This window comes from Talpa europaea (genome assembly GCF_964194135.1).
Source record: "Talpa europaea genome assembly, chromosome: 7".
In the NCBI taxonomy this organism is placed as follows: domain Eukaryota; kingdom Metazoa; phylum Chordata; class Mammalia; order Eulipotyphla; family Talpidae; genus Talpa; species Talpa europaea.
The window spans coordinates 125,686,187-125,704,107 of record NC_140074.1 but is presented as its reverse complement, the minus strand read 5'-3'; the positions used below and the strand labels follow the sequence as shown (position 1 = coordinate 125,704,107).

Sequence of the window (17,921 nt, the reverse complement as noted above, 5' to 3'; positions counted from 1 at the left end):
ATAAGTTCTCTTTCTTGGTGACCTTTACAGATAATTATAAATAGATGTATATAATGCTTTTTTGGAAAATGAAGAAAAGTACACTAGGATACCAACTTTAAAAAATCTCATTCATTCTAATTTTTATGTGCATGTATATTGATCTTAATCACACTCAACATAAAATCTTGGTTTGGCTTTCTTTTCCTTACTATAACCATCATTAGTATTTATAATTAATGACTTTCAAAGGATGAGTTATTATATTATAATGTAATCATTGACCTTTAAGTGATTTTTTGCTGTTATAATATTGAAACTAGCAAACATTTATGAACACTTAGCTTGACACTTTTTTTGGATTGTTAACTTAGGGAAAACAGTTTCCTAAATTGAGGTGATTTGATTTAAGGATTACAAATGTTATCCAAGTAGCACCTATAATAAGCAATCATTGTCATTACCTTCATGTATACTTTTCCTTTGTTATTAAAAATGAGATTATACCGTGCAGTTTTTAAAATAACCTGTTTTTACTAGTTCTGAATATCCTATGGTTTTCTTTTTTCTTTTCTTTCCTTTTTTTTTTTTTTTTTGGCTATATGGATTCATTTCTATAGCATTTTATGTAGTAATCCATGGTAGGTAAATAATTAGCAAGTCCTTTGTTACTAGGTATTTAGGTTTTGGCATTTAAATGTTATAACAGTGTTCTGATAAACATAGTATTTCTTTGACTCAATTTATATGTTTCTAAAATTGGGACATTTATTAACAGACCCATTTAAAAATTGCATAGATGTTTTGTAATACAGCATTCTGGAGAAGTAAATTGGGGCTCAGGAAGTCCTTTAGCTTTGAACCTTAGTATTTTTTTAAGCAGAGCTAATGAGAAAATATATTGTTTTTACTATGATTATATTTTAGTGAGCATTTCAGTTAGATTTTCTGTATAAAAACTGATAAAAAACTGGGCCTTTCCGGTGGTGAAGCGGATTGAGTGCAGCACTGTGAAGCTGTCCTCGGCCTCTGCAGCGCGGATTCAATTCCTGGCCAGCCAGGGAGATTCCCCATGGCGTGGAAGACCTCTCCTGTCGCACCCGCTGCTCCCTTCAACGGTGTATTTCCGTCTTCTGTCTGTTCTGCTCCTTGCTCTGTCTCTGGTGGGTCCTCTCACCGTCCCATGCCTCTGGCTTGTGCCCCAGCTCTTGTATAAAAATAAATTAAAAAATCTTTTTAAAAAACTGATTAATATAGTTTTATATTACATTTTTCAGATGATGTTTACTTCAGAGATATAAGTGTTGTCTTCTGTAAACAGAACTTAGATAAAGAAGCAATGTATTGAAATTTTGAAGTTTTTACAGAACTTGAAGATTTCAGAATTTTGAGACACTTCCTCGAAAGGTCTTAAGATGACATATTTTATATAGTAACCTATTCTTTAAAAAGTTGTATTATAGTCAAATTTGCCTGTACCTCTTCTATTTTTTTGTGAGAATCACCAAAAAGTAGAATTAAAGTCAAAACTTTTAGGATTTAAGGCATATCATTTAGCTTAACTTCCTCATTATTCAGATTGGGATTGTCTAAACCTGAAGAATGTTGAGTTTTGTTCAGGGTCAAGCACTAAACTCAGTAGGTTGAGCCTGGTTTGTGTTCACATATCTCTTGACTTTCAAGTATACAATGGTGATTTTATCCTACACTGGATGATTAGGTACTGTTTAACTCATGGAATCGAAGGACTGACCTGTTGCCAGAATCATCTATTTTTTAAAAGATGGTCAAGAATTCAACCCAAAGTTAACTTTTCAAAGTTTCTCTATACATAAATTTATCATTCATGTGCATTGCCTCTGTTTAAGTTCATTAGTTGTCTTGCTTTGCCTTGGTAAGATGGGAAAAAATGAATTACTCTCTTCTATGAACATGATAAAAATATAGAAAACCTTAAAATTCCCACATTCCTACAGGAGAAACTTAGGGAAAAAGAAATTACAGAATTTAGAAACTAAAAAGTTCATTCTAAAATACTGAAATAAGCTAAGCTATAGCTTTAAAGATAAATATTTAAATTGTAATTATTTGTTCTAGTTGTATGACTCTTAGTTATATTTTTGTTGTTTTAGTAAGTCTTCAGTCCAGAGACCGAATAGGCACAGGAGGACAAGTTGTGGACTGCAGTCGTTTGTTTGATAATGATTTACCAGATGGGTAAGCTAAAATGTATTGAGAAATATTTACATAATACTCTTAAAATAATGAGAAATATGTTGGTGTTTATTGTGTACTTGAGAAATTTGCCCATATATTCTACAATCTACTTTTTGCTTGTACTTGGAAAATTAGAAATTTATAAAATTAGCCATAAATTAACTTTGTTAAATATAATTTTTAAGAGTTTTGACTAGAAGATAAATGAATTTCCTGGTAGATAACAATTTTCCTATGAACATATATTCAGAAGAAAAACTTAACTGTTTGAATAAATTTTTGAAAACAGGTCAGTGCGGCATATGAAACTCCTGTATTTAGAAGAATGGGATAGAGAATTTGGCAAATAGTAGTTGTAATAGCATAGTAATACTTATTGAACACGCCTGTGTCAGATACTGCAGTAAAGTACTTTATATACATTATGTCATTTAACTCTCAGAGCACATGATTCTGGAATTAGGCCACCTGGGTCCTTAATCTTATGCTTTGCTAGCTTTCTGAAATTTAATCAGCTTAACTCTTTTTAAGTTTTGATTTGTATTTGTTTATAAAAAGGATGATGATAAAAGCCACATATGCCATAAATTGTTGTAAGAATTAAATGAAGTAGTAGTCTGTGGAAAGCTCTTAGCACAGTGTCTTGCATAGAGTAAGTGCTTAATAAACAAATAGCTACTATTACTACTGCTGCTATTGCTGTTACCCTCATTCATTTCACAGGTTAAAATACCTGCGACTCAGAAAAGTAAGGTGACTTGCCAAAAACCACATAGTAAATTGCAGAACTGGAACAGAAACTCGAACCTTGATTCCACAGTTCATACTGTTTATCATTCTTCTTTTTTTGATACTTTTCTGATTTTATTTTTAACTTTTAAAGTTATTTTTAATTAACTTCAATTAGGTCTAAGTTACATGCATTAAATTATATCTAAAGTGTGGTATATAATTGATTGAATTTTGATATGATAATTTACATTCACGCTACGGCTTTTATGCAGTTTGTTTAAACTTAAAAATTGCTGTAATTTAAGCTGTTTATAGATCATTTTTTAGCTTCTTTATCTGTTAACTCTTATCAAAATGTGAGGTAGATTATGGCGCTTTTGAGGGACAGGTTTAAATGGAAATTATAAAAAAGGTTGTTATCCTAAACTTGTGTGACACTCTTATAATCACAGGGAGAAAAAGCCTTCAGAATCTTTTTAATTTGTGAGACCTCCAAACCTATGTCTAGTAGAAATATTAAAGTTACCACATTTTAATAGTTATCTGCTCATTTTTTTTTTTTTATTAAACCAGTTAAAGTAAGATACTCAGAGGGCATCCTGGTGGCATAGGGGTTAAGTCTCAGCGCGCTATCACCATGATGGCCTGAGTTTATGAGTTCAATCCCCAGCCAGGGAGCTAACCCATATATGGTGCAGCAGACCTCTCCTGTCTTGCCTGCTGTTCCCCTCAGCAGTATGTTTTAGTAGATCTGTCTGTTCTGCTCCCTACTCTGTCTCTAGTGAATCCTCTCACTCCCTGCACCTCTGGCCTATACCCCAGTTCTTCTATGCATAAAATAAATAAATATGTAAAAGGGTTTTTGTTTTTAAAAAAGTAAGACATTGAGGAAGAAGTGTCACTCTTTGGTTTTTTAAAAATTTGGGTGAGTTGCATACATTGAAAAGCTTTTAGGGCCTCCCCGGTGGCGCAGCAGTTGAGCGTTGGGTTGCGAAGTTGCCCATGGCCTCTGTGGCGCCAGTTCGATCCCCAGCTGCTCCCCTACCACCGGAGGAGGGTCCTACATGGCGCTCAGACCTCTCCTGCCGCCCACTGCTCCCCTCAGCAGTGTACTTGGGTCCTTCTGCCTGCTCTGCTCCCCGCTCTGACTCTGGTGAATTCTCTCACCCTCCCGCGCTTCTGACTGTACCCAGTGCATGTATAAACAAAACAAAACAAACAAACAAACAAATAAATAAATAAAACATGCCTCTATTTAAAAAAAAAAAAAGTTAATCCTAAAAAAAAAAAGAAAAGCTTATATATATATACTTTTCTAATGAAATTTAATTTTTAAAATTTTATATGTGATTTTTATTTTTAGTATGGTCATTTTTTTCCCCACTAAATTGTGGAGAAGTTAATATAATTTAATTGACCATTGTTGACATTTTTGAAAATTTTGAGTCTGGTTGATGGAAAATGTCAGACTTCAATGTAAATATCTCAGAAGCTTAAGAATTCCAGGAGATACACAGTCTAAAATAAGTGGAAAAATTTCCTGTATTCTGTGTATTGGTCTTTTAGTCTGTCATTCCTGATTCATAGCAACAGATGTCTTCCTTCCTTGGTTATTGCAGTAAAAACATTCTATTTCCAGCTTCCCATTAACACCTTATCTCTCAATATTTTTCTCTAAGCTGGGAAGAAAGGCGAACTGCTTCTGGAAGAATTCAGTACCTAAACCACATAACAAGAACTACACAGTGGGAACGTCCAACACGGTAAGAACATACAAATGTTTTGATATGCTTTGAAGTCATTTCTTTCTGTATGCCTATCAGCTTTACTAGATTTCTTGGTTTATATTGCTATAGATCAGTAAATCTTACAGTAAGTGCCATTATTATTTTTGAAAGTTTTTTTTCAATGAAGATTGTTTAGCAGGTCATCCTAACAGTGAACAAGGAAGAAAGGCATTTCTTTATGGAACTTAACGTATACAAAGATAAGAGGATACAAGATATTTTTTTAGAAACTGTGAAGAATTGGTTTTTAAGTAACTGAAAATGAATAGGATAAGTGGCTGAGTGTACTTTTTATTTTTTAAAATAAGAATAAATTTTATTTGCCACCACTACTCAGCTTTTTATATTTACCCTCTTTCTGAGCAGGACTGGTATCTGGCATAGAACATGAAATGCTTTTCATTAGCTATACAAATTTTTATTTATTGGAGTTAATTGGTTAACTCATTAAATCACAAAGTCTTCTCAATGTTACGGTTCTCAGGTAAAAGCTTAGCTTATATTGCCATTTTTAAAAAATGCTTTTTTAGGAGTTGTACTTCTGGTATTACACTGCCAAAGATTTTATTGAAGTCAGAGCCCATTTTTATTATATCTCAGCATGTATGAATGTGACCTTGTGTCAGGTTTTTTTGTGAAGTCTATTTCCTTCTGACTCATTTAACTGATAAAATTGATTTTAATTTCCACATGTATAAAGTTGATTGTTGTTGTAAATGTTAGTTTAAAAATTAACTCGATTGTCCCTGTGGTTTGAATAACTTAAAATAGATGGAAGCTCTGAAGAGATAAACTATCATCTTTCCTTCATTCATTAACAAGTATTTATAGCCTGCATAGATATAAGAGCAAACTGGGCAGATTATATTCAGTAAAGATTATAGTGGGAGAAGACATTATGAGAATGGCAAGAAGAAAAGTTCCAGAAATAATTGCTATGCTGAGGGATAAAATGGTATATAATCAAATTCCTGGATGACTGCTTTAGATTCTCAGGTCAGGAAGAACCTCTTAAAGGCAACATTTACGTTTACTCTGTTGTGTGATTGACAAAAAAGAGCCTGACCTAGGGAGAATAGAAGAAAACAGTCTAGCTGGAAAGAAAATACTCTCCAGGAGTAAAGGTAGAAAGGCCTTAGGAAGTTCAGGCAACAAGAATGCCAGTGTGACAGAAGCAGAATGGGGGATTGGTGTGAAGTCAGATCCGGGAGGTGGGTTGTAGCAAAATGGAATAGTGCTTTGCAAGCTAGTACTCAAATCTACAAATATGAGAATTTCATATACAGTGTAGTTAAAATCATTATAAAGTGATTTAAGTGTGTTATTGACAACCTGCTTATCACTTAAGTTTGTTTGGTACTTAAGGAGGCTTCATTCAGGCTTGCTTTTATTCAGGGTTCTTGAAATCTTTCTTTGTATTAATCATTCCATTTTCTTATGATTGTTACTGCAATACAAACATTGTCTAGAGAACTCTACATATTATATCTGAGTTGAGTAACTTTTTTTCCCTGTTACTTTTCAATAGACCGGCATCTGAATACTCTAGTCCTGGCAGACCTCTTAGCTGCTTTGTTGATGAGAACACTCCAATTAGTGGAACAAATGGTGCAACATGTGGACAGTCTTCAGATCCCAGGCTGGCAGAGAGGAGAGTCAGGTCACAACGACATAGAAATTACATGAGCAGGACACATTTACATACTCCTCCAGACCTACCAGAAGGCTATGGTAATGACAACTAGCAGAGGAAAAATACAATGTGGTTTGCTGATTTCAGCTTGCTAAGAAAAGTCAGGAAATCAACTTTTAAAGAATTTGTTAATCTGGGTTTAGGGATTCTGCATGAAAATAAAAGTAAATGTAAAACTTCCCAACTTAGTCTTGGAAGTGTTAGAAAACTACCTAACCAATAGTTTGAACTGGGCTAGTCATTTAATATCAGCCTTTTTGCTCTCTTATAACGAAATGGTTTAAATATTGCCTCTCCTTGTCACCAGGATATTGTGAGGAGCATATGAAACAGTATGAGACTACTTTGTAATTAAGCACTGTGTAAAGGTGAGATGGTGTTGTTACTGGTAGTGGTGATCTGACAGCGGCCCTTCGGTGTAATTTTCTAGGCATACATTTTTAGAAATAATTTCAAGGCATGTTTCTGATGCTGTTTATATATTTGTATTATCTATAGTTTTGGGTTATTTGAGTGGGTTATTGTTGTTAATGACTTAGTCACTGCTAGGCGGTCAGATTATTATAATCTTAATATAATTTCTTAGAGTTGCAGAATTTCGTGTGGTAGAGAGCATGAATCTTATAGTGGATACAAAACTTTCTAAAATAATCATAAGTGTTGAAACCTTACAGAGGACTCTACTTGCTTGCTAAAAACTTAACCAAGGCCCCTTGCGTTCTTGCCTTAACAGGCTGTGGATGAACTGTTCTGGTCTCACGGTGACACCTAATGACCAACTTGGGGAATTGCCTGATCTGACACTTTTTACTCTAGAATATGTTTTAAACTGTTCTGTAAATGCACAATTCTATCTTTTTAAAAACATATTTAAACTTTTAAATTAAAACAAAACTCACTTGTCCATTAATTGTGCTGTGCTGCACAGGGTAATGAGAGCAGGATTATTACATTGTGACCAGATAGAGCAAGAGTGGAGGAGATAGACCTGGGTTGGTATCCTGGCTTTGCCACGTAGTATTTGACACTGGGCACATTGTTTGACCTCTGTGAGCTTTACTTTTATTTTCTATAAAATGGGGAAAATAATAGTACTGACTGTGTAGGTTTGTAGCGAGTAGTAAATGATAATTATGTGAAATGCCTGGCATACTTTCTGGCACAGGAAGCACTTAGTAAATTTTAGCTATATCAATGTTCAAACCTTAGTATAAAGTATCTTCTATTATTTCTCTTTAATTGAGATTATGAGTCAGACTGTTGGAGTGGGGGGTGATTATATTTTTACAATATTTATTTGTATCAAAAATTTTTTATACAACCAAAATAGGGGAATAAAGTGGTTCTCAAATCCGAAATTGAGCAGCTCTAACTTAAAACAATTTAAAACATTTTTATGTTTGTAATTTTTAAAAGTTTAAAACTAGTTGATGGACAGATTTATAAACTAATTTGCTAATATTAACTAATGTTTTAAATACTTTGTCAGAATTTTTAATTAGATTTACTTTGAAGAAAAGTGGTTCTGGTGCTTAAAAAACACCATTGAAACTTTTACAGATTCCTTCTTTTTGTCCTGGCTTCCTCTTCCTCTTCTGAAGGGCTTTGAATTAATTTTAGCTTTGATTTTTTCCTCCCCAGTATGCACATTTGCTCTTTAGTCCTTCTCTCTCTAATTATTTTTCAGTCCTTGCCTAATTTTGACTATAGGGTGTTTCCCCTGTTTTGTTTTGTTTTTTTGGTGGGGGGCTTCTGTTTGAGTACAGGTGTAGTATTTTTTTTTAAAGATTTATTTTATTTATACAAGAATGGGGATACAGGCCAGATGTGCGGGAGGGTGAGAGGATTCACCAGAGACAGAGCGGGGAACAGAACAGGCAGGATGACTGAAATACACTGCTGAGGGGAGCAGCGGGTGAGATAGGAGAGGTCTGCCGCACCCTGTGGGTTGCTCCGCGGCCGGCGGGGATCAAAGCAGCACTACAGAGGCTGCGGGCAGCTTCATAGCACTGTGCTCAACCACCTGTGCCACCAGGGAGTTCCCCAGATGTAGTATTGAGGTTATACCTCTGTCAAGAAAAGAGAAAAACTTAAGTTTGGGTATAAAATTAGGCATAATTACAAAGCATTACAAGTCTGCATATGCTTCAAAAATTTCTGCAGTTTCCTTTGCTATCTCCCCAAATTTGACTAGCTTCTTCCTCTGAGCCTTCTTTTGTTCCTCTCAGGCTTCACATTTAAGGCAAATAAAAGTTCATTTCTTCATCTTTGTTTTATTTAATTATTGGTATTTTCACAGTGTTGTTTTCTGTTTTCCTAATGCAACATGTTTAGTATCTGAGCCACATTATGAAAGCATTTGGCTTTTAGATAGATGGCCTGTGACCCTCATCCCCATGTATAAGATTGTTTCCAGGTGAAAACGTATTCTGAGATCAGAACAGATGATTTATAAAATGATTCTTCGGTAATAAAATAGATTCGTAATTTGAGAATTTTCCTATTAATGTAATATCCTAGTGTCTGTAGCGGTGTTTGACTTGGACATTTTGAATATGTTTTTACTGTTAGTGTTTTTTAATTTTACAGAACAGAGGACAACACAGCAAGGTCAGGTATATTTCTTACATACTCAGACTGGTGTGAGCACATGGCATGACCCAAGAGTGCCTAGGTAAGAACATATTCTAAATATTCTGCCTATGATTGGTTATCTGTTTTACTTAGGACTTCTTAGATTATTTAATTTTTAGCTTCTTAAAGTAGTTTGTGTAAAATTTTGGCTGTTTGTGATTTGTTTTAGTCTGACATTTAGGAAACAGTCTTACCTATTCCTCTGTAGCCCTATCCCAGCGACCGACCCTACAGGTAGCCCCCGGTCGTTTTCACCTTTTCCCCTTAAAAATTGGTGTAAAAATAAGGTGTTTTTTTGAGTTTGAAAATTGATTTGGGGGGGAAAAACAAGATTTTACAAAGACTACATATCCTTAAAATGTTTTAAGCATTGCATTATAAAATTGTATGTTTCCTGTCATACCCCCTTTTAAAGGGTATTTGGTATTTTATTTTCTAGTTAAGTGTTTTTTAAGTTGAAATTTTTTTTTAACTTATAAGTCCTTAATAAAATCTTAGTTTAATGTAGAAAAGAAAATGACCTAATTAAATTAAATTTCTTTTAAATGCCAAAACTTATTATACATTAGAATTGCAGGCATCATGGAGTACATTTAATGACCAAACTGTCAGTTCTATTTTAATTTCATGAAGATGGAATGATACACATATATTTAATAATTAATTTTCAAAACATTTTAGTATCAAATAGTAAGTTTTTAAAATATTACTTGGTTATTTTGAGTTATTTTCTAATGAACAAATGCAAAATGCCAAGTAGTCAAGTTGAAACTGCAAAAAAGGTTGAAATCTAAATTAAATTCTGAATCCAGTTGCATGTATGCCTGTGTGAGCTGATGTCCTAAACATTAAGTACAGCATTCCCCTCTCCAAAAAGAAGGACCCATAGAGGGTCAGGAGATCTTTTTCTGCCTAAAGCTTACACTCAAGTCTCTATTTTCAAGAATCATGTACTTGAATCAAAAGCAGATGTTACTAGCTGATCTTGGATTGCTTTGGTACTCTCTATAAAAAAAGCTATTGTAATGACAATGTTTGTGATAGAGCTTAATTAGAACCCCCCCATGAGGGTAGCAATCAAGGAAATAAATATGCTGTCATTAGTAATTGTATTAAGACTGCCATTTCTCTGTCTTGATAATATAAACTGTTAGTTTAAAAAAAAAAAATCCAAGGGCCTAACTTTGAGAAACAAGAGTTTTGTTATGTAAATTATATTTTGGATTCATTTATCAAATTGAAGGTCAGTAGTGAGCTATTCTATAAAATTATTTTAAATCTTTTGGAGGAAATGTATGTAAGCAAATGATTTTTTTATTTTTATTTTTTTAAGATTTATTTATGCATGCAAGAGCTGGGGTACAGGTCAGAGATGTGGGGGGGCGGTGAGAGGATTCACCAGAGACAGAATGGGGAACGGAACAGTCAGATTGACTGAAGTACACTGCTGAGGGGAGCAGTGGGCAAGCCAGGAGAGGTCTGCTGCGCCATGTGGGCTGCTCCCTGGCCAGCCAGGGATCGAACTTGTGCTGCAGAGGCCGTGGACTGCCTCACAGTGTTGTGCCCAACCTCTTGTGCCACCAGGGAGGCCCCAAGAAAAGGATTTTTAAATTTTATTTATTTATTTATTTTTTTTGCGGGACCCTCGCTGGCGGCGGCAGGGGATGAAACCGGCACTGCAGAGGCTGCGGGCAGCCTCGCAGTCCAGCGCTCAACTGCTGTGCCACCTGGGGAGGCCTGAAAATGATTTTTTAAAATAAATGATTTATAATAGTGAGAAAGTTGCTCTTAAATTGTGTGTTGCAAAAATAAAGATTTATTTTTATTTACTTATGTATACAAGAACTGGGGTGTAGGCCAGAGGTGTGGGGGGGTGAGAGGATTCACCAGAGACAGAATGGGAAGCAGAACAGGCAGATCTAATGAAATACACTGCTGAGGGGAACAGCAGGCAAGGCAGGAAAGGTCTGCTGTGCCATGTGTGGGTTAGCTCCCTAGCCTGGGATGGAACTCATGCCACAGTGACTGGCAATAGCTTGATAGTGCTGAGACTTTAACCCCTGAGCCACCAAGGAGGCCCATATGGCCTATCTGTTATTTAAGTGGACTATATACAAATCTTATTAAAATGTAATCACTAAAGACATTTTAAACTCAGACATGTGAAAATTAACTTTATTTAAAGGTGTTCAGTAAGCATATTTATCTGAGAAGTTTCATTTTATCATATTTTTACATTTCTCTTTAAAACACTATATGGTCTTGAAATATAGATCTTTGTTACATTTTATGACTATAACATTCCATTTTTCTTTAATCATGTCCCACTTGGACATAAAACTTGTTTCCAATTTTCTGTTTAAACTTTTAATCAGTTCTTTAAGAGCTCTCTAACATACAACTATAGGTTTATAAAATTATATAAAGAAGTATTCTTTGATTTCAGTGATTGCCGTCCATTTCTAAAATTCCATTTAAAATATATGTTCATTCCTAAAAGTCTTTCATTGATAGTTTGTATTTGGGATTGTACCCTTTTTAAAAAGCATTACACATCATAGCTGTTCTCTTGTTTGATCTCTGACAATACTTGGGTATCTAATTTAGTGCTTTGTTTCCACTAACTTGCATTCATCATGACTTCCCTTCCTGAAGTGTTTGGTGATCTTTTATTGTGAGTTTATTGTTTGTTTTTAATTGGTTGGATTTCTGTGGACCTAAGTAGGAATTTAGGAAGTCTTCCTGGAATCAATTTGTTCCCCAGCTTAGTGGGGAAATTCCAGATTTCCTTTTTCAGCTGTGCTGCTGGCCTGAGACTTGTTTCCCAGTGAACAGCACCTTTTAGCAGCCCTGCCCCTCTGCCTGCTTGCCACTCAGGTGCCAGCTCCAGCTCAATTCACTTTTTTTTTTTTTTAATTTAAATTTGAGGACGATTCTTAACTTTTCTTGCCTCTTTTGAAACTAGTAGTATCTCAGATGATATATTCTTTCTAAACATTAGAGTAGAATGTTTTAAGCTTGCCAACAAACTGAAAGTGTTAAAATTCTGATTCTAAAAATAATCAAAGCATATTTTAAAGGATAACTACTCCATTTTGAATTTTAAAATCTGTAAATGAACTCTTGGAGACCCTATAAGCAGAAGTCAGAATCACTGTTTCTAAAAATGTATGGGTGCTTAGATATGTGCTTACTTTGTGTTTCACTAAGAAGCTACTTCAGGGAAAATCTTTTTCTAATTCAACTTTTAAAACATTGTGATAAGGGGGCCTCTCTGGTGGCGCAAGGGGTTAAGCACCGCACTGTGAAGCAATCCGAAGCCTCTGCAGCATGAGTTCGATCCCCGGCCGGCCAGGGAGCAACCCACATGGCGCAGCAGACCTCTCCTGATTCACCCACTTCTTCCCTCAGCAGTGTACTTCAGTCAATCTGCCTATTCTGTTCCTCACACTGTCTCTGGTGAATCCTCTCACTACCACCCTCACCTCTGGCCTGTACCCCAGCTCTTGCATGCATAAATAAATAAATCTTTAAAAAAAAAACATTTTGATGAGATTCATCATTGTAATTACCCGTGATAGTTGAAGTTTACATTGATCTTGCTGCTTTTTTTCATTTTTTAAGGTCCTATAAAACTTTGTATATGAAATAGTGCTATTTAAAAAATGTATAATATATTAGTGGTCTTTGGTCCATTAAAAGTCTGTCTTTTTTGTAGTGGTAAGCTTTGAACATACTTCTTTTGACATCTTCATTCACTAGCTTTACAGATTTTAAAATTCAAAATGGAGCAGTTATCCTTCAAAATATGCTTTATTTTTAGAATCATGATTTTAACATTTTCAAATTTGCTTTATTGGCAAGCTTAAATGATTGATGGAATGAACATTTATTTACAAGTTTTGTAGTGTAGTAAAGAATGAAATAATTGAAGGGAAATTTTAGAAAACATTTAATTACTTATGTCACTGACATTTGTAAGACTATTTTCTGTCAGACAAGTATAAAGTATAGTTTATGTTGGCAGATGCTGTGATTGCTTTTATATTAATTTTAAATCTGCATTACATTAAAGCTGAGGAATGAATTTACTAAAAATGTAGGCAGTGTGATAAGTTTCTGAACCATTTATGGATTGAGTTTTGACTATGCAAGTTTGTTAAACCATTGGGAATTAGAGATTCCAACTGAACATCTCAAGTTTCTGAAACAATACATATTCTAAGACTTCATGGAATTGTTCTGTGTCACACTTGCTTGGCTCAGCAGGCCCTGCAATGGATGTATTTTTCATTTTATATTTGTTATTTCAGGGATCTTAGCAACATCAATTGTGAAGAGCTTGGTCCACTGCCTCCTGGATGGGAGATCCGTAATACAGCCACAGGCAGAGTTTATTTCGTTGACCATAACAACAGAACAACACAGTTTACAGATCCTCGACTCTCTGCTAACTTGCATTTAGTTTTAAAGTAAGTTTTGGAAACAATACTTGTTAAAATGCCAATCTGAAGACGTGAAGACTGATAGTTGCTTTGTGTATCAAGTGTATTAGAATGTCTACTGTCTTCAATTATGAATTACTTTTAGTAAGCAAAATCGAGACTGCTACAGATTTTACTCTAATATGAGTTTTTTTAACCCCACTTAGTTTAAGTAAGAACTGGTCTTGAAGTGTTAGGAAAAGGATATTTATTGGTGGCGCTAAAGAGAGGGTAGTCTATTTAAAAGGGAGTAGTTTGACAGACATAGAGGCCAATTTTGTGTTGGCTATTTGCAACACAACTACTTATAGTCATGGCTAACACTTCCATAGTATACTAAGTGCTATCCTGAGTACTGTATAGAATCTAGCCATTTCATTTTCAGAACAACTTCTGAGGTCATTTTTTTTGCCATTTGTGTAGAGGAGGAAAACTGAGGCACTGAGTTAAGTGACTTTTACTAGATCACCAGTAAGTAGTACAAGTCTGAATTCTCACCTAGACACACTTGCTTTGGACTGCTGTTAACCAATTTCCTGAGTATTATTTGCACCCTGTGCAATTCTTTTCTTTCCAGCTGCCTAGTTGTTGTTGTTGTTTGAAGTCTTATTACCTTGCTTTCTGAGGAAGAGAAAAAAGGAAAGAGAGAAAAGGAAACTTCATTACCAAATAAAGGAGCAGAGGTGTCTTTTTTTCAATAATTTAAGCAAAAACACTTTGATACATACATAACAACACAGGTCTTGCTTGTGATAAGAACGGAGAGGACAGACCCTGTCACCCTGTATAATTCCCTCTCTGTTCTCCATGCGATTAACACATACTCTTACCTTTGTCATTCATTTGTTGTTAAGTTCTACGTGTATAAAAACGTCAAAAAAGGAGACAGTATCATCCAAGATGGTTTTTGAAAATATCCTTGTTTTATTAATCAATTTTTGGAGCTTAGGTTAAATAAAACAGAAAATTTAAATGCAACTGCTACAATGGTTTAGGGTAACAGGAGAAAGCATTTAAAATGTCTGTCATTGCTTCCTTCTTTCACATATGTATAATTACCCCAGGGCTGCTCCTGTGTCAACAGATCTCAGCTTGTAGATAGAAGAACCTAAAACTTTAGCTAAAAATGAAGTTTGCAAATATTTGTAAACATTGCTATGTGACAGCACTAAGAAATACAAAGAAATATGAACTGTTTCTATAAGTTAAGATACTTATCTTAGCAAAAGAGAGAGTCTGCAATCTACCCCTTGAGTTAAGGCTGCTCTTAGGCGCTTGCCTGGTAATGGAATTACTGTGTTGTAGAATATTTTACAAAGGAACTTATTTTGAAGTTGTGCAGCTCTAACCAGCAGTGTGTGAGTTCCTGTTGCTCCAACTTTTTGCTAGGCTTTGGTGTTACTGGACTTTAAAATGTTTTTGCCAGTCAGATGATGTGTAGTGGCATGTCGTTGTGATTATAATTTGCTTTTCCCTAATTAGCTGATGACATATTTTATTTCTATTTTAAAAGATTTTTAAGTTGCGATGTGTTTTTAAGATGGTATTGAGGGAGTTTTGGAGTCAGACGTGCTGCCATTGTGCCACAGGGTATCCCTTTTAAAGGAGTTTTATTTGATGTCTGTGAGTGTCAGATATTTTGTTACTTTATTTGGTAGCTCTAATGTGTTTTTTTCCTGCAAAAAAATGTAAGAATATAGGCTATTAGTGATGAGACTAATTTAGAATTAATGAAATTGATGTGACCCTTCTTCCTAATTTTATGGTGGTGTTTTGTGTGAATTGTATTATTATATAATATGCATAAATGTTTTTACAGGATTGCTTTTTGGGGGGGGGGGTTGGTGTGTGTGTTTGTTTGTTTTTTCTGTTTCAGCATTTAGGAACTGAGAAAATGATGATAGCAGTATAATCATAATAATCTTGTCAGAGCCAGATAAAAATTTGGTGGAGTAAAATATATTTTTGAAGGGAATAAGGTATTCAAACTAAGAAGAATTGAGAATGAATTTTGGGAATAGGAATCAGAAGTTACCTCTTAAAAGAATTACTGGGCCTATTATATAAAATTTACATCAAAGGACATTTTAAAAAGGACTTAATAAAAGAAACCTTTCTTAACAGATGAATTAGTCTCCCTCAGCCATGGCCTCTAATGTGAACCCCTCCTGTAATATTGGTGTTATTCTCTTCAAAGGGAAGAGATTAAAAAAAATATTTTTTATGTTCTGAAGATTGTGCAGTTCCCATAATGCCTCAATATGTAATCTGTCAATGACAAAGAACAATGTAAAGTCATTGTAAAAACATTGTTCAATACTTTCAAGTAGGGTTCAATGCAGCACTTTGCCACAGAAATATTTTTTAGTCAGTATTTTCATTTAGCCTTACTGGTGAGCAGCAACCGTTTGATTTTTTTTTTAAAGAATTATTTAATTAGTTATGCAAGCACTGGGTACAGTCAGAAGTGCAGGAGGGTGAAAGAATTCACCAGAGCCAGAGTGGGGAACAGAAACAGGCAGACCGACAAAATATGCTGCTGAGGGGAGCACCGGGCACGGCAGGAGAGGTCTGCCTGCCGTGTGGGACCCTCGCCGGTGACTGGGGATGGAACCGGCGCTGTGGGCTGTGGGCGGGCAGCTTCGCAATCCAGTGCTCAACCGCTGCGCCACCAGGGGAGGCCCCAGCAACCGGTTTGAAGTTATTTAGGGTCCACCCAGAGGTGCCTTGTTAAAGGCACCTCCTTTAGCATGCTCATAAACATGCTAAAGGAATGTTCTAGGGGATGCACCCAGAGAGGCCACAGAATCTGTGTATCCTGGGACCTGTGTGTCTTGAACTGAGGGCAAAGACTAATATTAGAACAAAAGATACACCTGTCATCCCTGTCATTCAGGAAATGTCAAGTATTTTGGGAGTTCTGGTCAAGAATGGTGGCTAAGAACAAAGTACATTTCTTCTGTGCCACTCCTTTCCTTATGTATGGATGCAAATTTCCTCCTTCTTATAAGGATACCAGTTAATTGGATTTTGGGCCACTCTAATCTAGATGTTGGACTTCACAGTTCAAGCCATATACATTCCATTTTCAGCCAACCACTGATCTGCTTTCTATCACTGTGTGTTAGTTTGTGTTCTCTAGAGCATTAGATAATGGATTCCTACAGTTTGTGTCTTCTCCTTTTGTTTGGTTTCTTTTATCCAGCATAGTGAGTTTGAGATTCATCTCTGGTTGTGCATATAGTTCAGATATACAATTGTATAGATTGTATAGATATTGTATAGATATACAATTTATTTGTCCATTTACCTATTAATAAATATTTGGATTGTTTTCCAGTTTTTTTGCGCAACAAATAAAGCTATTATGTACATATGTGAGTTTTGTATGGACATGTGCTCGAATTTCTCTTAGTTAAATAAATACCTAGGAGTAGAATGACTGAGTCATGATATTGATGTTTAACTTTTTAAAAAACTGCCAGTTTGCTTTTCCAAGTGGTTGTACCCTTTCACACTCCCCTCAGCAGCATAGGAGGGCTATAGTTGCTTCTGGTCCTCTCTAAGGCAGTATTGTTTATCTTACTGTTAGGCATATATTAGCATCTCATTGTAGTTTAAATTTGCATTTTAATCCTAACAATGTTGAACATCTTGTGCTTACTTGCCATCTCTATATCTTCTTTGTGAAATTTTTTGCCTTCCCCCTTTTGAATTAGTTGTTTTTTAAAACTTTTTTTTTTAAGATTTATTTATTTATACAAGAACTGGGGCACAGGCCAGATGTGCCGCAGGAGGGTGAGAGGATTCACCTGAGACATAGCTGGGAACAGAACAGGCAGACTGATGAAATACACCGCTGAGGGGAGCAGCGGGTGTGACAGGAGAGGTCTGCTGCAACATGTGGGACCCTCCACGGCCGGTAGGGATCGAACCGGTGCTGCAGAGGCTACAGACAGCCTCACAGCGTGGCGCTCAACCACCTGCGCCACCAGGAGAGGCCCAAAACTTATGAGTTTTAAGAGTTCTTTAGCTTGTTGAGATACAAGTCCCTTATCAAATACTGGTTTGGAAAAAATTTCTTGTCTGGGATTTATCCTTTCAATTTCTTTTTTTTTTTTTTTTTTAAGATTTATTTATTTATACAAGAACTGGAGAACTGGCCATATGTGGGGGAGAGTGAGAGGCAGGAGAAGTAGAGCAGGAGGCAGAACAGGCAGACGACCAAAAGCACTGCTGAAGGGAGCAGTGGGCGAGGCAGGAGAGGTCTACTGCACCATGTGGGTTTCTCCCTGCCGGCCAGGAATCGAACCCACTCTACAGAGGCTGCGGACAGCTTCACAGTGCTGTGCTTAACCCGCTGCACCACAGGGGAGGCCCTCTTTTTAATTTCTT

The 17,921-nt window shown here is 35.7% G+C and overlaps 1 protein-coding gene across 2 annotated transcripts in view; it reads left to right on the top strand.

Annotated features, from left to right (window-relative positions):
- The window catches only part of SMURF2 (SMAD specific E3 ubiquitin protein ligase 2), a gene marked incomplete at both ends in the record, with an annotated part of 90,511 nt that overhangs the window by 56,364 nt on the left and 16,226 nt on the right, over positions 1 to 17,921 (top strand). Inside the window, 5 exons of one of the 2 annotated variants that reach the window (XM_084237747.1) lie at positions 2,112 to 2,196; positions 4,608 to 4,691; positions 6,244 to 6,446; positions 8,998 to 9,082; positions 13,356 to 13,514. In XM_084237747.1, coding sequence (XP_084093873.1) covers positions 2,112 to 2,196; positions 4,608 to 4,691; positions 6,244 to 6,446; positions 8,998 to 9,082; positions 13,356 to 13,514 — 616 coding nt within the window. Of the gene's footprint in view, positions 1 to 2,111; positions 2,197 to 4,607; positions 4,692 to 6,243; positions 6,447 to 8,979; positions 9,083 to 13,355; positions 13,515 to 17,921 lie in introns of both variants that reach the window. The other variant, XM_084237746.1, reaches the window with a different exon arrangement.